The following is a 23,338-nucleotide window of genomic DNA, read 5'->3' on the forward strand; positions in this document are numbered from 1 at the left end:
CACAGGTTGGTGTTTTTGGTGTCAGAATGCAAGGATTTGTACAAGAATGTTAAACAACACCAAAATAAATATAAAGAATAATCTTTCACCCTTGAAATCCAAGATCAGATGAAATATATATATATATATATATATATATATATATATATATATATATATATATATATATATATATATATGTGTGTGTGTGTGTGTGTGTGTGTATTAATACATATACAGTGCGTATCAAAAAAGTTTACACTTTGAAGAAGCCCTGGGAATTAAAAAAATATACAACATGTGGGTATTTTTTTCACATATAATCTTGGGTTTGGGTCTCATCTATCCAATGAAAGTAAAAGTTTTGTCAGAATGTTACACTTGAGTGAGCACTGTCCATTTCTGTAGAGCTCGTAGAAATCTATTTGCGCAGAAATGCTCGTTTTCATGCTGTGTCAAGGGGAAAGGGCAAAATCAAACTTACCCTGCGAAACATTTCTCATACATTTCCCTCGCACTTTTAGTCAATTGAAATAAAATGGATACATTCAAGCATTTTATAACAATTTTACCACCCAAATTGGAATTTGAACACTTAGTTAACACAATCTTTACCCTATTTGTGCCTGCTGGATCTGAGGACACAACTGACTTTGAACAAAAGTTTATATCAGACATTTCCAGTATTTTTTACTTTTTTACTTTACTTTTTTTTTTTAAGTTTTTATCATTGAAAAGGGGTTTACATTTCACTTTTCATTTAATACTTGTTTCTTCACACTTTTCCCAAGCTTAGCAATGATTAACAAAATGAAAATCAAGCTTAAGCAATTCCATGTAAATCACAGCTCAGTGTAAAGCAAATATCGTCACGATGGCCTCTGTGTGTGGGGGAGTGGGGTGGGGCGAAATGCACTCTTCGAAGTGTTTTGGGCAAGGAAACAAGTCAAACAAGGTAGAAGATATCTTCAAATCAATTTTACTTGCTAAATATCATATGTTCTTCATGACTAAGGTCTACTTTTATTCGCATAACTTTTTCACAGTTCTGCGCAAATTATTTTTCACTAACTTTTCAAAAGTAAGTTGTGCTCACTCAAGTGGAAATATTTTTTGACAGTATGTCGTCATTTGCTTTAATAGATCTGTACTAATGTTAAAATGTGGAAAAATCTTCAGGATATTAAAAATGTATAATTTTACAGGATTTTTCCAAAGTGTAAACTTTTTTTGATACGCACTGTATATATGATTTTTATCTCAAGTAACAGCATTTAATGCATGATAATATCTAAATCAATATTGTTGTTTTTTTTTCTTTCCAGTGATAGGCCGCTCACCTCAATGCTATAATAAATACTATTAACTATTAGTTTAATCTTTTGAAAATGGTTAGGATAGTTCTAACTCTCATGTCACAGCTAGCATCATCTGAAAGCATTTCCAAACAGCAGAGGGATGATGATGAAGTGAAGGCCATCATTAGAGCTACATGTACCTCAACTTCCACAAAGGTGAATTCCCTTTATATCAGTAATTACCTCTCATTGCAAGTTGCAAGAATCTCTTGAGATGCTAATGCTGCAGGACAAAACTTAATTTCTACTCTCTGCCGTAGGTCACCCATGATGCTACTTCTACTAGGTATCAGTTTGTACAATGATCATATATTTGCTTCGGAATAACTGAGTGTTATCATGCACAAATTAGGCACATGATAATGAAATTCAAAAGGAGATAATAGCATTAAAGTACACATCCATCAACCTAACAAAACTCTTACAGCACCACGTCAAGTTCTTGAGAATCAAGCTATGCAACATATCAGTAATTATGTAGACCCTGGTCTGATATCCCTTGACAGAACATTTTAGGCTTTCATTGAATGGGCCAGATCAAAGTCCTGAAAATGTCAGAAGGTTTTCAAGAGTTTCATTACTCTTTGCTGAAGTTGAGACACTTAACTTCAATTACTATGACAAAAGCTGTAGCTCTAATGATTGCCCTTTTTTAATTCTTCATCATTGTCCCTGGCTATATGAAAATATTCTTGGATGATGCTTGCTATTAGAGTTAGGCCTATCCTTTCCATTCACAGATTAAATTATAGTTTATAGTATTGTAGCATTTGATGTTAGTGACCTATTACTACAGAGAAATTAGTACCTTGATTTAGATTTATGAAATGCATATGTAAATGCTGCTACTTTAGACAACTTACCATTTTTAATTATATCATACATGATTTTTTTAACATTTTTGGCAATGCATTACTACAATATATATTGAAAAGTGCTATTTGATCTCGATTTCACCTCGAACTTGTATTTTGACGTCATCATTGGTCAAGGAATCAACTATTAAATTTGTGTTCAAATTTTTGTTCTGTGCATTTTGACACCAAGATCACCAACCTGCGCCTTTTCATCTCTCAGATATACCATTATACCGTATATGGTATATAATTTTAAAAAGGTCAATGACCTTTGAAAGGCTTTGACCTTTAATGTTTTTGTTTAATGTGCATTCTGGGGACTTAATTTCATTTTACTTGATCTTCCTGTAAGAACCTCTGCATTTTGACACCAAGATCACCAACCTGTGCCTTTTCATCTCAGAGATACCATTATATCCCATATGGTATATAATGTAAAAAATGGTCACTGACCTTTGAAAGGCTTTGACCTTGAATTTCATCAGTGAATGAGCATTGTAGGTACTTGATTTGATTTTATTTGATCTTCTTGTAAGAATTTGTGCATTTTGACCCCATAATCACCAACCTGTGATATTTTATCTGGGAGATACCATGATACAGTATGTTTAAAAAAGGTCATTGACCTTTGACCTTGAAAAAACACTTTTCCCATACCGTATTCTTCCTAACTTTTTTTGGTAAATGTTGACACCCATACCTACTCAAATCAATCAAAAAACCATTTCCAATAATTTTATTCCAGATGTTTACTAATTATGGGATACTAAATGTTTCATTTTCTTATTTCAATTTATTACAATGCAATATGAACATTTTATGTAACGGTTAAGACATAAAAGCATATTGATTATATTTTGTATGATAAACCGCTTGCAATTTGCAAATCTCTATTGTTTTAAGTTCAGTAGTGAGAAATATCTGTCAAAAGATATAAACATGGCAAAAGATATTTTAAAAGTTTCTCTTTTAACTCTGGGGACGGTTTGTTTTTTGTACACAGCAATTGCATGATGCTGCAATGCGAAATGAGCCGTGTGTAACAGCTTTTAACAAGTTTTTTTATTTCTGCTTCTATTTTCAGTTAATAAACGGAATGATAATTTCCCAAATGAGGGGTATGATGTTGTAGGAAACACGCATAAAGGAATCTAATTTTTTTTTCATTTTTGTTGATTTTGTCGATTTTTGTATATTCCATAGCTGTTTTACCATGAATACTGTCATACAACTTAGTGTCTTATTGTGCTGTTGAAATTAATGATTTATAAGGTTGATATGATTTCAATACACACTGAACTGTAGGATTGTAAAGTAATTTTGGATTCATTTTCATGCTACTATCTTATCAGATTGAGATTCTTGATCTCAGAGAGAATCTCAGTCAACGTCCGTTTGCATCGCGTGATCTCGCTAAGTTCATCTGTAAGATGAATCATCTAGAGAAGCTCAAACTCTACGGTCAGTATCATGATGACTTCTACTCAACAGCATCATCGATGGCATCAACTACAAAGGTAATATATAGTAAGAGGTCTTTATACGTAAAGGGTCAGTAATGAAACCATAATGCTCTTCAAATTGTCTCTTGATGATGCGATGCCTTTTATAAATTAAAATTGCCAGTATCACTTTGCAATGAATCTTTTCTTGAATTGTTATTGAAATCAATTGTAATTTAATAGTCAATAGTCAACAGGTCCTTACCAAAGAAAATTAAGGAATCATTCCATAATTGTTTCTCTTTTCATTTTTATTTCTTAGAATCTGCGAAAAACTGATTTATCAATAATGCCCCCATGAACTACTTTATGTGGCCAAATTCGCTCAATCAATTAACGTAGCTTCTAAATTGTGTTTGATGCAACCGAATTATATCCCACGAAAAAAATATTTAGAATTATTTTCTTTTTCTGTTTTATTTATCAAATTGATTCTTCACTCGCATAAATGAGGTCCAAGTAGTGGGGGATGATGAAAAAATATAAATGTTAATGACATCCCACACCAAGGGCTATGTATAAGGATACATATGTACATAATACTACCATTTTTCATATAACGATGTCTTCGTGGCTGTCATGGCTATAAAGTAATGATTTACAATTAATATCAATATGCGAGCGAGCGAAACGATTGATCAATTTTTCAGTAGTTGTAAAATGATTCCCAAAAACCCTTTTCAAATGGTGTGTCATTTATCACATCACGGGCAATGTATACGTGTGTATATACTTTGTGTACATTACATACTTCTATGTACATGCCTATCATTACTTTGTTCAATGGCTATATAGTAGTGAAGGTGTTAGTATATAACTATATGAATATCAAAATGCGAGCGAGCAAATTTTAAATAGTTGGAGAATAGAATGATGACCAAAAACCGTATTCCAAGTGGTGTGTAATTATGGGAGAAATCCAGCGAGTGAACGTAGTGGGCGAGCCTTGGAAAGTTGTTTCAGTAGTTTAAAATGTTGTGAATAGTACAGAGGATGATAAAGGTAAATTATCAATAAATTGAACTACAGAAGAAAGGGGAAAACATATGAAGAGTAAATAAGTATGACAGTCAATATTTTGTGCAATGAAAACTCATTTCCTCACTGGTCAGAGGTGACATGAGAATGAAAAGGAGAATCATTATTATGGGACTAAGGGTGATAATGAATGAAATGATTATTGGTCATTACAGCCACAATATAAACTTCCAAGAACGAATAAATATCACAATGGTGAAAATTAAAAGAAGAATATTGCAGAAAGGAAAGATTTTGAATTATCTTAAAGATTGTATTGGGAGGTGATGCATCATTCATGTTTTTTAGATTGTTATGGAATTAAATGTAATTAAGTGTCTCCTACAAAAGGGTGAAATTGTAAAGTGTGTGGTAAGTATTGCTGTCCCAACTTCCCTCGTTGTGTTTCATTATTGGCATTGATTTGGTCAGTATCTCATCGTACTGTTAACCTGAAGTAGAGAGTATGCCTGTATCTTTGTACAAATTATCCCCGCTTCCACAAAGACGCCAAGATAGTATGACCCCTTAGCGCCACGTCAGTGTATTCAAAGATTTTTGACTGGTTTATGCTCAAAGTTATAAACATATTCAAATGACATTTGTAGCAACTAAAAGCATTAACAGTACATAGTATTGATCATTAATCGTTTCTGTTCCAAAGTGTGCCCCCGCTCCCCCCCCCTGACTGAAAGTGTTAACGTGTTTTTTTTTCTTGTGAAATTTATTTTGTACAAAGTAACCTTACATTTAGGGTAATAATCTTCTTTTTTTTTTGGGGGGGGGGTCAGATTTCTCGGGGGAAATGCCCCCCCCCCCTTGGAAAGTCCTGGATAAGCCCCTGGTCCCCCTACTTTTGGGGAGAGATTTTTCACCCATGGCGGGAGTTGTTCTTTTCTCTTTATTTATTTCTATTCATTCTGATATTGTACTTTGAATATTGTATGATGATTATTTTCAGTGTACATATATATGATATTGTTACTAGTATCATGTTCCTGAAAATGGAATGAACAAATATGTAAAAATAACTTTCTGGTAACCTAAAATTGCAATGTTAAACATATACCCTGAACAATTATCTAAATAATACTAATTCTTTTACCATGATTACTGAAATATCAGATCTGTGTATTATTTCGTAAATACAATCAACGACAGGTAATTACAATGCTCATAGTTACAAGTGATTTTAACTTTCATTTGATATTACTATTATAGCAAATAGACACTCTTGATCTCTATGCTGATCCCAGTGAACGTCCGTCTGCATTACGTCACCTTGCTCAGTCCCTTTGTACATGTTGTAAGATGAATCAGCATCATGATGACTTCTACTCTTCATCATCCTCGATGGCCTCGACTGCAAAGGTAATATCTAGAAGGAGGTACTTACATTCAGAAGTAGCAGTACTTGAAATCAAATCATAGAGTGTTTTTTCAGTTCTTTGTATAATTCCTGATTTTGGATGACTATGTAGTTGGTCGCTTAAGAATATCATTATTTCACCTTTTGATAGTCAAACTTAAAAAACTTGAAAATTATGGAATTCGGGGAATCACACTATCATGGTTTGAGAGTTATTTGTCTGATAGAAAACAATATGTCACTCACAATAATATTTCTTCTAATTTTCAGACAATAAAATGCGGAGTTCCACAAGGATCGATCCTTGGCCCCCTACTTTTCCTCATATATATTAATGATTTGACTACTGTAACGCCTTTATTATCATTTGTATTATTTGCCGATGACACAAACATTTTTTGTTCAAACACTAGCTTAGAAACTTTAGTAGATACATTTAATCGTGAATTACCTAAACTATATTTATGGTTTAAATGTAATGGGCTATCACTTAATATAGACAAAACAAACTTTATGTATTTTAAGCATACAAGTTCACATATTACTGAGTTTCCATACGACATAAGCATAGATAATATTCCACTCAAAAGGAAAAAAGAAACAAAGTTTTAGGTGTCACAATAGATGAAAATTTGAATTGGAATGAACATATACGTTGTATAACTACTAACATCTCCAGAAACGTAGGTGTACTTTACAAAATGAAAAACATAATTCCTCATACTACACTCGTTTTACTATACAATTCATTGATATTGCCGTATTTATCGTACTGCAATATAGTTTGGGCAACGTGTGAAAAACTAAAATTAATACAATATACTTATTACAGAAAAAAAGCAATTCGAATTTGTACTAATTCGCAATATTTATCACACACAAATCCATTATTCCATAAACTAAAGACTCTAACTATTTTTGACATAAATTCATTTCAAAGCTTACTGCTTATGTTCAAATACGTAAATAACATGCTCCCACCTTCATTTCACAATTTTTATACTATGAACACATCTATCCATTCATACCCTACGCGGAACTCTTCTAATTTCCATTTAATCAACCCCAAATTGCTTATTGCGCAGAGATCCATAAGACACCATGGTCCTGATTTGTGGAACTCTCTACCAGAATCTATAAAAAGATCCACGTCCCCTTACTCGTTTAAAGCAAACGTTAAATCTATGTTGATATCAGAATATTTGAAGTAAAATTTCTGTGTCGATGTGTCATCATTAAAGCATCATCACCATCATCATCCTCTCCATCACCTTCATCTTCACCATTTCACCGTCATCTTCATCCTTATCATCTCCATCTTCATTGCTCAAATTAGATTACTGCTGTTTTTCATAAAATGTACTGTATATCGATTCTGCTGTATTAATGTATTATATTAATCAATGAGGTTTAACCTGGGGTTGTCATTTTTTCAAGCAATCTGCTTATGATGACAATCCTTCTCCTGCAAATTGTAAATGTTAACTAATTTGGTATGAGATCAATTTTGTTTGTAATGATAAGTTTAGTACATTTAGTTATGATTCATGCCAAAAAATTTATCAATATACTATGTTTGTTATGTTATGGAAAATGTATTATATACGAATGATGTACTTGCAGAAGTAAACAATAAAATCAAATCAAATCAAACTACAGTTATGGCACAGGGGCATGTCCGTCTAAAAATAGAGCAAAGATATACGTCGAAATCGTCTTGAAGTGCGGTATAGTAGAAAGTGAACATCAGAGTAGGCCTACAGATGAAATGATACAGCAAAATGTTTTTTTTATTTAAAGAAAATAAGATAAATGCAAATCAGAAAGAAATGGTTGTCTTCTTTCTCCCTTTTTTTCGGGGGGGGGGGGGTAAAATTTTGCCTCTCATGCCATGCCCGCTCCCTTAAAGTTTTTTGGTTCATTCCTCCACTGAATTTGATTGCACTGATATATGTACTAGGGAGTGAAGGAGGAATGTGTTTATCTTCTTCAGCCATGAATGTCTAGCCCGTTTTAGACATAATAATGATTATTAAAATGATAATAATTATGATAACAATAATAATGTTAATATATTTACCCAATGACGCCACTTCATCTTACTGCTCTTCGAATAATTAGTCCGGCAGCCCAGGAGGTTTATTCAACCGAAAGCCAGACAAGCAAATGACCGCATAGCTGGATGGCATGGACCTTAAGTTTACAAAAATGCATTGCTGCTGGGTTCTATGCGTGGTCTTCCCTCCGAAATGACGTAATATATGACGTCACTACAAAATGGCCCTATTTCACCATTTTTCAGACATTGTACACATAGCATGAAGTCAAGGGAGAATATCTCAGCCAAATCATGTATGTTTTGTATGAAACTTTCACAATGTATTGTTCGAGTAGTGCACAAGAGATATGCAAAATTTCACGAGCAGACATTATTGTTTACATATGCAAATTACGTAATGAAATTTGCATATCATTAGTTTAGGAGATTTCTCGCATAAAAAATTGTCAAAAATCAATTTAGAAATTTATTTTCTTTTGTAGTGTACTTTATTTGTTATTTTTTCTCTCAAGCATAATATCATTGTCTTTATCTATATCTCTACTTTAAGAAAATATACAACAGTAATTGAAAAAGACATTATAGACTGTGATTTCAGCCCCCTTTCCAATATGGTGCGCACGTAGAAATCGTGCGTTTTTGGCCTATTTTCACCATATGGCTGACGTGTGCGAACGATATGCCTACTTTATTGATGTTTCCTGCATTTTGCATGATATTAAATCTTCCAAACAACATATTTTCTTCTTCATTATGTCTCTGGTGATAAATCAATGATTTCAGCCAAAATTGATTGCCCACTGGGCAGTCTATAGGCTACGTTTTCAGCCTAGTTTTCAACAACGAACCTATACCATGTAAGACTGCATCGTTGTAGTCGAGTCGGATAAGAGGTTCCTGTGTACCATCAAAATATTTTTCACTCAATTTTTCAATCAACGTTTTGGTATTTGTCTAAACTGTCTCGTTAATGAATCTTGATGTTCCCTTCCCAAAATCGTGTCCAACGGGGTTCAAAATTGATATCTTTGGCGGCCCTCTTGGACTTTTTTAAAATGAAAATCAATTATTTTCATATTTTATTGCACAGAGTCTGACAATGGGACAATCTTTTAATCAATGCGCATTTCTCTATGATTGGGATAGTAGAAATCGATTTAATTCGTTTTCTGATGATATATTTTGAAATAAAATTTATCCCGAAATGGGTATGATTTTGGTCAAAAATTTGCATGTGCATTGATATCTATCTGTTCAATCATTAACATCAACAACTATTTCAAAATATCAGCATTCGACACGAAAGAGGATATAATATACCGATAATACTGTAACGCTTCATGACAATATGTATGTCTTTATTTGCTTAGTTAAAGGGCAAATACCATTATTACCCATTTATTGGAAAATATGCCACTTTGGAGCCCATATTAAGGCAAAAAACGTTTCTGATATGGAATAAAGCCACTTTCATTCTTTTTAAACTACATGGAGATAAGAAGGGTAGAGTTTCCTCTATCTCCTACTAGCATACTGAAGCATACCCCCTTCAGGGAGCGTCGAAATCACCCACCCTTTTTCATATTTTACCTATTTGTGGGAAAATATGCTTTTTCAAGCCCCCATTGAGGCAAAAAGTGTTGCTGCTATGTAGTACGGCCACTTTCATTGTTTTTAAACTATGTGGAGACAAGAGTAGAGTTTTCTCTATCTGCTACAAAAAAGGTGTGCTGTTACAGCAAAGCCTACCCCCTCTGAGGACTGCTAAAGTTACCCGATAATTATACGTATTTTGCCCATTAATGGGAAAATATGCTATTTTCGAGCCCCCATTTGAGCAAAAAGTGCTTCTGCTATTTAGTAAAACCATGTTTATTATTTTCAAACTATATGGAGACGAAAGAGTAGAGTTTCTTCTATCTGCTACATATAAAGAGGTGTTGGCATATTTGAACATACTCCCTTAGGGGGTCTCCGAAATCACCCTTTTTCCATATTTACCTATTTATGGGAAAATATGCAATTTTCGAGCCCCCATTGAGGCAAAAGTGTTTCTGCTATGTAGTAAGGCCACTTTTTTTTCAAACTATATGGAGACAAAAGAGTAGACTTCTATCTGCTACATATAAAGAAGTGCTGGTACAGTAAAGCCTACCACCTTTGGGAACTGCCAAAGTTACCCGCCCCTTTTACGTAATTTGCAAAATCATGGGAAAATGTGCTATTTTCGAGCCCCATTGAGGCAAAAGGTGTTTCTGCTATGTAGTAAAACTACTCTTATTGCTTTTAAACTATATGGAGACAAAAGAGTAGAGTTTCTTCTATCTGCTACATATAAAGAAGTGCTGGTACAGTAAAGCCTACCACCTTTGGGAACTGCCAAAGTTACCCGCCCCTTTTACGTAATTTGCAAAATCATGGGAAAATGTGCTATTTTCGAGCCCCCATTGAGGCAAAAGGTGTTTCTGCTATGTAGTAAAACTACTCCTATTGCTTTTAAACTATATGGAGACGAAAGAGTAGAGTTTCCTCTATCCGCTACATATAAAGAGGCGTTAGCATATTGGAACATATCCCCTTAGGGGTCACCAAAATCACCTACCCTATTTCATATTTTAATTATTTATGGGAAAATATGCTATTTTCGAGCCCCCATTCAGGCAAAGGTGTTTCTGCTATGTAGTAAAACTACTTTTATTGCTTTTTAACTATATGGAGACGAAAGAGTAGAGTTTCCTCTATCTGTTACATATAAAGAGGTGCTGGTACCATAAAGCCTACTCCCTTTTGGAACTGCTAAAGTTACCCACCCCTTTTACGTAATTTGCAAAATCATGGGAAAATGTGCTATTTTCGAGCCCCCATTGAGGCAAAAGATGTTTCTGCTATGTAGTAAAACTACTCTTATTGCTTTTAAACTATATGGAGACGAAAGAGTAGAGTTTCTTCTATCTGCTACACATAAAGATGTGTTGGCATATTCGAACATACCCCCCTTATGGGGTCGCCGAAATCCCCTACCTTTTTTCCATACTTTACCTGTTTATGGGAAAATGTGCTATTTTCGAGCCCCCATTCAGGCAAAAAGCGTTTCTGCTATATGGTGAAGCCAGTTTCATTCTTTTGAAACTACATGGAATTAAAGGAGTAGACTTTCTTCAATCTGCTGCTAATAAGTGGTTGCACAGCAAAGTCTATCCCCCTCCGGGGGTTCCGAAAGTCAACCACCCCTTTTCCATATATTTTTTCCAATATGTGGAAAATCTGCCAATCTTGGAGCCTCTGAAGAAGGTAGCAGTCGATGTGCCAGCACTTTTTTTACATGTAGCTGATAGAAATAAATGCCCCTTCTTTTATTTCAAAGTGGTTTCCAAAATCAAAGCTAGCTTTACTATATAGCAGAAATGCCCTTTTGTCTGAATGGGGGCTCAAACATTGCATTTTTTTACAATAAAGAATGAAAATAGACATATGTAACTGATAAAGAAGATCCTACTTTGTCATCTTTACTCTTTAAGCGCCATTGGCAGCTATTTGTGACCGTAGGCCACTCTTGCCGGTGGCAGCTATTTGTGCCCAAGTAACTTTTTTTTGTTTAACCAATTTTACAGCCAGGAAATCAGCACCATATTCTGTGTATTTTATGTTGTTATACTGGCAAGGAATTCACAATTCATTTTATCACATAAAAAATAGTGGTTTACATAGATATTTTTTGAGTAAAATTGTATTTTTGCATCATTATTTTGAAGAGTTGATTTTGGATATTGCCGCGATCTGAATCAGGATTTCCCCTATAGAAACGTGTGATATAACGGTTGTGTGTAGCAATACACGTACTTCTATGGGCAGAGCAAAGGCGAGTGTGCGAAGGCATTCAGCTCGGAATTGACCAATGACAGAGCGGTACGATGTTCCTCACCCAGCACTACTCGCCCATTCGCTATTGTTACATGAATATTCATGAGCTATCGATTTGGTCTTTTGCAGGCCGGTATGGTAGTATTCTTGTGTCAAGGCTTTTTTGTGCTTGCAAATGTGCACGGTTTGGGGAAGATTTTTTTTTTTTTGGGGGGGGAGGTTTTATACTTTGTTTTTTGCATTCTCACAAAATTGTTGTCGTTATGAATATATGAGTAAAGAAGGCTGTCATTTCCCACTCTCGTCGCACTGCAGTCACCACACTCATTGTTTATTTATTCATTTATTATTGTTATTATTATTATTATCATTTAATTATTAGTATGTGAGTATTATCGTAATTTTTGTTATCATTATTGTTATTTTGATTATTATTATCATTTCGATATTTTTCTATATGGCAAATCTGGTAGCATAAGCTGGATTACTACGAAATGAAAATAAAAATATATTAAGCAAATTTGATAATTGAAAATGTTAAATGTGCTAACATATCAAGTAAGTTGATTGTGCATAAGTCCTACCGCATGAATAATATATTGACAATGCACGTTATAAAGAAGTTTAGTGGTGTCAGTTATATATAATTTGAACAGCAAATGATGTCCATTTCATTTTTTTCAGGAAAGGGGAAGTAAAATTAAGTTTTACTACATTGATAGTTTCAATGACGGGGTAATTATCGATATCACAATAAGAGGTGTAGTAAATATAATCTCTGATATTGTTGAAAGCAATATCTTACTTTTCCGATAGATGATCCATTACAAACATATTATTTGAATAAACAAAGGTTCAACAAATGATAAAGATCTAATTTTCTACAAATTGTTAGTAATTTCTAACTTCACACCCCATCGCTTCGTTATTTCTTTTTCCTCTTTTATCTTTCAATTTTCTGTATGTTTTATTTGTCAAGGATTATAGCATATACATTTCTTCAATCTTAAATTTCATCTTTATCCTTTATTTCTAAATATGCAAAATAGGCTTCAGCTACAAGTTGATTTAATTATTTTAAACTATTTTTCTTTGTGCTTTTGATAAGTGGAAGTAACGATGCCAGTGTTTGTGGTGGTCGTGGTGGTGGAGGTGTGCAGTTTTCCCCTTGATTTCTTGTTATCATTCTCGACATTATCCAAGACATCTTTACCATCATCCCTATCATCATCATCATTTAGATTACAGGAAATTTGAAGCATATTGTTGATGCTAAATGTCTTAAAGTCGAAACTAATATTTGAATAAAAATTATGTATTTTAATGGCAATAAGTCAATGGAAGGTGTTGGGGAAAGCGACAGAGGAATTTTAATCTTGATCTCAACGGAGAGAAAAGCTATTGTTCGTATCGGAACCTTTGAAAGTATTCAATTGTCAAATCAAAAGACGCGCGCGTGGCCCGATTTCTATGAACATCCTGTGCTAAATTACTTTCCTCGATAATAGGTCAGGAGGGAGCGCGGATTAGACATTCCTCATAAAAGGGAGTCTGGGCATCTATTGTTCATGACTTGGTGGCATGAACAATAACGTGTAGTCGCTATCAGACAGGTGGCTACTTTGGTCGAACATTATTCTTTTTAATGCCGAAACAGATATAATGAATATTTCACCCCCATCATGAAATGTCTATGTTTATCGTTCTTTCACTGTTCAGCTACGATTTTATATCAAATAGTGATCCCATAGGGCTTCTTGGCATGTCGACGAATACCGTTGCCTTGTTTTCAAACCGCTTGCTATGTATGCTCGCTCGCTGAATGAAATGAAGCCTCGCGGAATGAAATGAAGTTTGAAAATAATCAATTATTCAAAGGCAAAATATGCAATGAGGCCCTTTTCTTGTCTAAGATTGTCATTATATTTTCATTTTATATTGCATTATATTTTCCGCAAGAAAAATAATATCCGGCCATCTATTGTCAATTCCTTGGCATGTACGAGATGCATAGTGGGCTCAGATTAATATCCTTTCATAGATGAGGCTACAAAGATCAGATATGATCATGTTTAAAAATATTTTTTTTAAAAAAGATCTTTATATCCTCTCTATACAAATCATCTTTATTTCATAACAAATATACAAATTACCCAGGTATGGATAGATAGATAGATGGATAGATAGATATGTGAGATCAGTTACGTAGTAATGATAACGTATGAAGATGATGCGAGAATTATGTTTTGTAATAAATAAATTTAATTTTGTATTCAACCTGGGTCATCACAAAAAGGGCTAAAAATCACTGACCTCACATTTTTTTAGGCGGGGGGGGGGCAGACCAGAAATACAGAAAAATAGGCTTATATCCCTTTCATAAACCCAATTATGCGGCTAATAGCAGCATAATTTGGTCGTAAAATTGGAAGAGGACCAGAGTTATCCGCATTATTGTGATGCTGTTATTATCCGCATAATAACCGCATCGGAGGGGGCATGTGCGGTTTCCATGACGATTATCCTCCCTTTTCAGGACGGGCGCTCGTATAAATAATGAGGCTTATTTTCGGATTTTGTGAAAGCAATTTTTATTATATTTTCCGCTTTACTCTTCGGCGGCTAATTGGAGGATAGGTTTATGAAAAGGGTATTATTTTCATTTTGAAAGTTTTTATTGATTTTTAGTTTGTAACTGATCTGCATTTCCTCTTCTTGATTCACGATTTTTTTTTCTTCTAGTTCTGTGTACTTTGCCAAGAACGCCCACATCATTTTGTGGGATTTTACACCCCAAACATGTTATACCCCTTTCATAAACCCAATTATGCGGCTAATAGCAGCATAATTTGGTCGTATATTCGGAAGAGGACCAGAGTTATCTGCATTATTTTGATGCTGCAATTATCGGCATAATAGCAGCATCGGGACCAGATTTTGACTTTATAAACGCATTTCGAAAGTAATGCGGGTAATTGCCATGGAGCGGTCACAAGGTCACCCTTTTCAAACGCAACCGCATCGGAGGGGGTGTGTGCGGTTTCCATGACGATTATCCTCTTTTTTCAGGACGGGCGCTCGTAAAAATAATGCGGATTATTTCCGGAGTTTATGAACGCAATTTTTATTGAATTATCCGCATAGGTTTATGAAAGGGGTATTAGTATTGAATCTGTCCGATTCCTCTTTATCTATATTTCAATATATCATCTTTAGTTTTCTATATTTTGTCTCCTTGTGACTGGCACTGACTTTGTTACAGTATGAAAGCCCGTATGTACGACGAATAGACCCTGACAAAGTATGACCAAACTTTACACTGATTCATGCTATAGAACGATCGTTGAGTGGGTCGCAAATGTTTGTTGCCGACACTGGATAGAAATCGCCTACATTATCCAAAACAGTATATAGTTGAGTGCATCGAACACCACAAATCGTATCCAGGTTACGATTTTTCTAAAGCATATTTTGCATTACGACAATATTGGCAAGAATAGAAATGACATAAAATTTACTCTGCACCAATAATTTTGTTGCGGAATACCGCGCATTCTAAATACACAAGGGTCTTGTTTTGAAGACTACACGAATGTAAGGGTACGGTTGGCTGCACTGTGAAGATACATGGCTCTAATATATTATTGTGTGTTTGCGTGGGGATCGCAGCTGTGCTGTGATTGGTCACTTGATCGACGACAATGCCCTTTTTTGGAAAAGGATGGTTTCAATTGTGTGTGTATATAAACCCTCTCGTATTTCAGAGGAAATAACTTGAATAGGAAAATAGTATTTCATTCAAAAGAGCATTATTTTTCACAGTTTTGTTTGTTCAGTTACATCAATAGATACGTCATTTGAAAGGGTAAACATTGAACTTTCATTTCATTTTCTTAATTTCTTGGTATCTCTACAATTCCTTGGGTTATTTACTCTTTGAAATGTTCATGAAATTATAATTTTCTAGGTTTTACTTATTGAAAAAAACGATGTAAAATATTTCATCTTTTCTCAATTTTTCCAAACGCAAATTTGAAAGGTCATAACATGATCATAAAGTCCATGAACCATGCATCATTTCATGTGAAGAAGGTTTCGTTATACAACGTACGGGTAAAGAGTTATGACCGTTTTAAAATCAGTCTTTGCTTACGTTTCGGTCAATTTAGGATTCCTCGAATATCCCTGGCACTAGAGGGGTATTGGACCTGGCACAGTAAGAGTTATGTGGTTACAAAACAAAACAAGGGCTTTACCGCAAGGCAGAAACACTGTTTGCCTCAAAATGACTAATTTTCCGAGAAACTGGCAAGATACGAAAAAAAAAGATTGAGTGACTTTGGCAGCCCACTGAGGGTTAGTCTTTGCTATGCCCCAATTTCTTTATATATATGTAGCTGATAGAGAAAAGTGATTTAAAGGAAAAAATTACATACTCAAAACAAAATGTTACCACATTGGGGGCTCCGAAAAGCACGATATCATAATAGTCAAGCTATGGATAATGGTATGGTACTGTATGTAACATTTTACTGGTTCTTGTGGGACTATGCTTTAAGGTGCCCGAGAGTAATTGCATGCAAAATGAAAATGCAGAGCAATGCCTCGAACTTCTATCTTCTTCAAGAGATTTAATTATCATAAAAATTGCTTTGTGTAGAAAATGCCTTTTACCCTCATACACATGATACAAGTAATACATACCTTTCTATTTGTTTGTTTGTTTGCTTGAAATTTATTTCTGCGTTCAACATGTTCAACATAATACAACATAATCAATTATTACATAGATTTTACAATTACATGTATATACATTTTAGACACACGTATCATTTACGATCTCTTTCTGAATATAAAAAAAAGTATATGAAGAATATTATTTAACTCAATTTCAGAACGCAGGAGACCGTCGTCATGAGCGACCTGCTTGATGTTGACGACGGCCTCCGGGTAAAAAAGCGACATGTAAAACTTACACATTTTTTGACAAGAGGTCATGAGGGTGTAGTGCAAGTGCAAGTGTAGTGCACGTGTAGTGCAAGTACATTAGAAGAGGGGTCAAAATTCATCATTAAAAGAAATACAAGTATAATCAATGTGGCGGATTTGAATACAATGATATTAGGTTGCGCTTCATAGTGGCTTTAAAGGAATAAAGTGAGGAACACATTTTTGTAGTTTCGGGTAAATTGTTCCATAAGTCGGGGCCATGGTGTCTAATTGATTTATGAGTTATTAATAACTTTGGGTTTGTTAGGTGAAAATTTCCAGAAATACGTGTAGGGTATGTGTGAATTGTACTGTTTAGATTAAATAAATTTTGAAATGAGGAGGGAAGTTGGTGGTTTTTGTATTTGAACATAAAAACTGCAACTTGCATGACATTCAAATCAGAAACCTTTAATGTTTTGAGCTTACAGAATAGTGGATCAGAATGAGAAAAATAAGACGATCCTGTACATATACGAAGAGCCCGCTTTTGTAAGGTGAGAATAGGGTTGAGTTTGGTAGTTCCACAATTGGCCCAAACAATATTACAATATGTTATGTAAGGAAGTACTAGTGTATTGTATAGTAAAAACAGAGTTACTCGTGGTAACATAAACTTTAACTTATTAATAATTCCCACGCCTCGAGAAATACATAGTGTAACATGATTTATGTGATTATTCCAAGTTAAATTCTCGTCAATAATGACACCCAGGAATTTCGAACTCTTCTTTTCTTCGATTGTATTGTTGTCAATGTTAATATTAATTGGATTATTATTCAGATGGATATTGTTATGCTTGAAATGTATAAAATGGGTTTTCTGAATATTGAGAGAAAGTTTATTGCATTTGAACCATTTCGAAATTTTTATTAATTCGGCATTCAAGATATTTTCAAGAGACTTAAGGCTCTTATGAGAATAAAATATGTTAGTGTCATCTGCAAATAAAACAAAAGATAACAGTGATGATGTATTGATTATGTCATTAACGTATAATAAAAACAGAAGTGGACCCAGGATAGATCCCTGGGGGACACCACCACATTTGATTGGAAGAGACCGTGAGTTAATACCATTAAAAGTCACATACTGTTTTCGATTGCTTAAATAACTTTTAAACCATACGAGCGCCGAGCCCCTTACACCAAAGGAATACAATTTCGAAAACAATATATCAGGATTAAGAGTGTCGAATGCTTTACTAAGGTCTAAGAAAATACCAATAATGTGTTCTTTTTTGGCCATGGCTTCTGTAATTTTATCATATATCTGAACCAGAGCTAGATCCGTGGAATGATTTTTTCGAAAACCATACTGGTTTGGATTTAATATTTTATGGAAGTTTAGAAAATTATATAATCTATTATAAACAATTTTTTCTAAAATTTTTGATATACTAGGGAGAATGGAAATAGGACGGTAATTAGTAATTTCATGTTGGTCATCTTTTTTGAAAATTGGGGTTACTTTGGCTATTTTTAACAAGTCTGGGAAAATACCGGATTGTAAAGACTGGTTAAATATGTGTGTTAGTGGATCAGCAATGAAATGGATTATTTCCTTTAAAAGTGAAGTATTAATGTTATCATGACCTTTGGATTTCGAAGAATTTAATGATTTAGCAATATTAATGATTTCATTCGGGTTTGTCGGTCTTAAAAATAAAGAGTCTTGAATCGGTTCTGAAAAGAATTCAGTAAAATGAGCATTATTCGGAGTAGCAATTTGGGTGGCAAGTTGAGGACCAATATTAGTGAAGAAAGAATTAAAGCTATCGGCATAGTCGTTAGAATCTGTGATTTTGTTACCATGGAAAGTAAGGTTATCTTTAGGTATAGTCTCGTTTTTTTGTTCCCATAATTTCTTTTATAACTTTCCATGTGGCTCCTGAGTTGGATTTTACCTTTTGTAATTTGTTTGAAAAATGTAACTTGCGAGAAAAACGAATTAACTTTGTTAATTTGTTACGATACGTTTTGTACACAACTAGACTTGTATCCGTAGGGTTTTTCAAATGTTGTTTATAAAGTCGGTTTCTTGTTTTTATAGATTTAAGTATACCTTTCGTTATCCATGGGTTTATGGGTGTATTACGTTTATGTTTATTTCTTACAAGTGGAATGTTTTTATTGTAATAGAATTGTAGCTTTGAATTAAAATTTTCATATGCAGTATTCATATCATTTGTATTTAGGATATCATTCCATTCTTCGAATAATAAATCTTGTTTTAACATTTCAATATTACGAGGGGTTTCTTTCCGATACATCAAATGTTGTGGTGGTTTAAAACGAGTCAATGATTTTCCACACACAGTAAATATAGGCAAGTGATCAGATACTTCGGAATAAAGCAATCCTCCAGTTATCTTTTTGTCGTGTATATTAGAAAATATGTTATCAAAGAAACTTCTGTTTGGCGAGCTCCAGGAAGGAAGACGCTCTCATGGAGGCCCAAAGAAGCGATTTAAAGACACACTAAAAGAATCACTTAAGTCTTTTAACATCAACCATGACACATGTGAACAGAAAGCCCATGACAGAGGAGCATGGCGTACAGCTGTACATAAGGGTGCTGTAACATGTGAGGCCAATAGGACCATAGTGGCTGTAGCCCGCAGGCAGGCCAGGAAGGCAAGGACTGCCAACCCTGTAGCAGCAGCCAATATTCCCTGTCCACACTGCCAGAGACTATTCAGGGCACAGATTGGCCTGACTAGCCATCTGCGGACCCATCAAGCAAATGATCAAACCCCAGGATGATTTGATGGTCCTCGTCGCATCGACGGACAAACACAGTGTTATCAATTAAGGTTGAGGAGTGTATGTTAATTCTAGTTGGTCTGTTAATGAAAGAATAAAATCCATATGAATTCATCAGTTGCAGAAACCTATTAGAGAGATTGTTCTGATGCAATGGAAGAAAGTTGACATTAAAATCACCGAGAAAATATATCTGCTTATTTTCGTTTGCTAATTTGCTAACGCATTGCTCGAAATTATCATAAAATAGATCAAAGTAAGTATCAGGAGCTCTATATATTACACCTAAAATTAAGTTTTTGCATTGAAGATTGTCAATTTCAATAAAGAGAGCTTCTGTTTGATCAAATTTAATATCATTTCGAATTTGGAAATTTAAATGATTGGCTACATAAATGCGACGCCACCGCCTCTCTTACCTATACGATCAGCTCTGACTAAATTATAGTTAGGTAAATTAAACAATGGTGGGGAAGATTGGTGTAACCAAGTTTCACTTATTCCAATTGCAGTGAATTTAAAATGTTTCAATGAATCGAGAAGATTTTGAAGATCGTCAAAATTCCTGTTTAAACTTCTAGCATTGATATGCAATAATTTAACATCTTCTATATCATCTTGAAATGTTTCACTGAATTCAGTAGGAGTATAATATTTGCTCTCAAAAGGATATTCATTTATAGAGTTGTAAAAAATAAAAGGATTGTTATTCATCGCCATGATAAATTATTGAAACCCCAGAAGGGAAATGCAGATAAGAAAACATGTGTAGGTGCTTGTGCAGTTGCGTGCAGGTGCATATGCGAATATGAAAAGCAAGTTATCTGTAAATGGATAACACCTGTCATGACCCACATAGGACGAGCTTGACTGAGCGGAGCCCAACCGTTATCAACATAGAAATAACATAAAATGGGAATGGCTGTACATTCCTATACCAGATTTCAGAAGGAGTAAAAAAAAGGGAAGCGTGAAAAAATAAATAAAATAAATAAAGAGTGAATTCCGCGTATATTTCATAACTAGCGGCATTTATTGCATGACATTTCGAGCTTATCATGGAAGGGAAAAAGAGATAATTAAAGAGATTAACAAGAAATAGATTTACGAGGTAAAATCAGAAAAAGTAATATCAATGCAGGAAACATGGTCTGCCGATATTGGCGTGTGAATAAACCATCCCCGCTGTGTGTTTAAGAATAAAATAAAATAAAACTCAGTCAGATCAGGACAAACTGAGCAATCGCGTGTGTCATAACACACACAACATACTACGCATAGGTATAGCCTATACTGGACAAAAGACCGGTTAATAGGTGATCTCTTATAGACAGACCACCTAATATTAAATTAAGGTGAAATTTATGTCTGGTCATTTACGGTTTAGGAAACATAAGGGAAAAACTGCTCTCATCTAGCGGGTGGATAGATTGAATGGGTGCAATATAGGTTATGGTACATGAGTGCTTATGTATGAGCGTATTATTCTGCGAGTGTTACATAATAGGTATTTCCACCTGCTTGGACATTGCTAAGTTTTGCTAACAATAACATTCAAGATTGAAAAAGTGAAGTGAATGGTGAACTTGCACGAATACGCAAGGAAGGGAATTTCATGATGTATACAAAATTGAGACAATTAAATTTGTCATGAATGGTTAACGAATACATCACTGAGAAAGCAAACGTTATTTTGATAAGATTTGAATAACAAAGAGCAGCTACAAGAAAAGAGCATCCCTTGACGTTTGAGTGTACAGTAGCTTGCTTAGCAGTTGATAGCTATAACAAAAAACGAGAATTTGAATACATGATCATCATGAAACGTATTTGTTAAGGTAGTCTATAACCCTATGGTTGAAAAGGGAGAAGAAAATGCGATTGCAGTTGTACATCTGTACATGATCAGTTGCAAGAGGGGAATGTTACCAGCATCAGAAGGGGGGGGGGGGGGGGGAGTGAACATGGCTACTTAACTGTAATATTATACATAGTGGAACAAGAGTTGATTTTCGTAAATGCTCTTCTATAAAAATGATACATGTGTGTACATGCTGCTGAGCTCTCCATAGAGGAGATAAACTTTGTATAATCAAAAAAGGAGATTGACCATCTTGCAGTATTCGGATAAGATATGGAATACAAATAGTAAACATTCAATTTCCATATATGTAAATATAAGTATGTCAAAGTATGAAGTAGCATATGTAAGCAGTCAATATCCCTGTTCAGTAAATGTGTAATATGGGATACAAGCTTCGAATTTTCAGTTTCCATATATGTAAACATATGTTGCGGAATGCATGAATGGTCAATATCCCTTTTAGGGATTCACAATCATATGTGATATTGAACATAAACCATGTAAACAGTCAATACTCAGTTTATGTTTATGTAATTACATGAAGTAAAATATATATACAGTCGATATCCTCTTCAAGCATTCATAATGTTATGTAAAATATATGGTATAGAATAGAAAACATTCAATTTCCACATATGAATGTAAATCCATGTGAGTATAATACATACACAGCCAATACCCCTATTCAGCATTCATATCACTGTTACAAAAATATATGAATACAACTAGTCAACATTCAATTTTGCATATGTATAAGTATAGAGTAGCATGCATAAACAGTCCATATATCCTTTTTCAGGAAAATGTATAATATGGAATGCAATGTGCATTCCACCATATACATGTAAATATATGTAGTGCAATGCATAAACGGTCAATATCCCATTCCAGCATTCATAATTACGTATATATGTGATATGGAATAAACCATGTAATTTCCATATGTATAACTATATGAAGTAGAATACATACACCGTCAATACCCCATTTCACCATTCATATTCATAATGCTATGAAATATATGATATGGAATAAAAAGTCAACATTCAATTAACATGTATGCATGTAAAGGTATGAACTTAGCATACATAAAAAGCAGTCCATGTTCCTTTTCAGTAGATGTGTGATATGGAATACAAATACTCTATATTCAGTTTCTGTATATGTAAATATATGAAATATGAAATGGAAAGCATGAACAGATAATATCCCTTTTCAGTATTCTGTAAATATGTGACATAGAGTATAGAATTTTTAAACAGTCAATATTCAATTTCCATATGTAGATATGTAAATGTGTGATATGTAATTCAATTCATGTAAACGGTCGATATTCAATTTGCACATATATAAATTAATGTATATGAAGTAGAATACGTACACAACAAATACCCTTTTCAGTATTCATATCACTGTTATGTAAATCTATGATTACAAACAGTCAACATTCAGTATGTAGCAGTATGAAGTAGCATGCATAAGTAGTTCATATCCCTTTTCAGTAAATGTATGATATGGAATACAACCTGTCGAATATTAATTTTCCATATATGTAGGTATATTAATTGGAATGCTTAAACTGACAATATATTTTTCAATATTCTGTGGACATGTGATATAGAACACGAACCATGTAAATGGTCAATATTCGATTTCCATATATAGAAGTAAATGGAAAAAATATGGAATACAAAGAGTCAATATTCAGCCTCCATGC

At 34.1% G+C, this 23,338-nt stretch overlaps 1 protein-coding gene across 1 annotated transcript in view; it reads left to right on the plus strand.

Moving 5' to 3' along the window:
• The first annotated feature begins 3,133 nt into the window (after positions 1–3,133).
• LOC121413010 overlaps positions 3,134–23,338 on the plus strand; it is a 28,820-nt gene continuing 8,615 nt past the window's right edge. The window contains exons 1-3 of the mRNA XM_041605773.1: positions 3,134–3,178; positions 3,547–3,711; positions 5,935–6,084. Of these exons, the coding sequence (XP_041461707.1) occupies positions 3,134–3,178; positions 3,547–3,711; positions 5,935–6,084 (360 nt within the window). The remainder of the gene's footprint in view (positions 3,179–3,546; positions 3,712–5,934; positions 6,085–23,338) is intronic.

The sequence above is a fragment of the Lytechinus variegatus genome, chromosome 4 (genome assembly GCF_018143015.1).
Source record: "Lytechinus variegatus isolate NC3 chromosome 4, Lvar_3.0, whole genome shotgun sequence".
Classification (NCBI taxonomy): Eukaryota; Metazoa; Echinodermata; class Echinoidea; order Temnopleuroida; family Toxopneustidae; genus Lytechinus; species Lytechinus variegatus.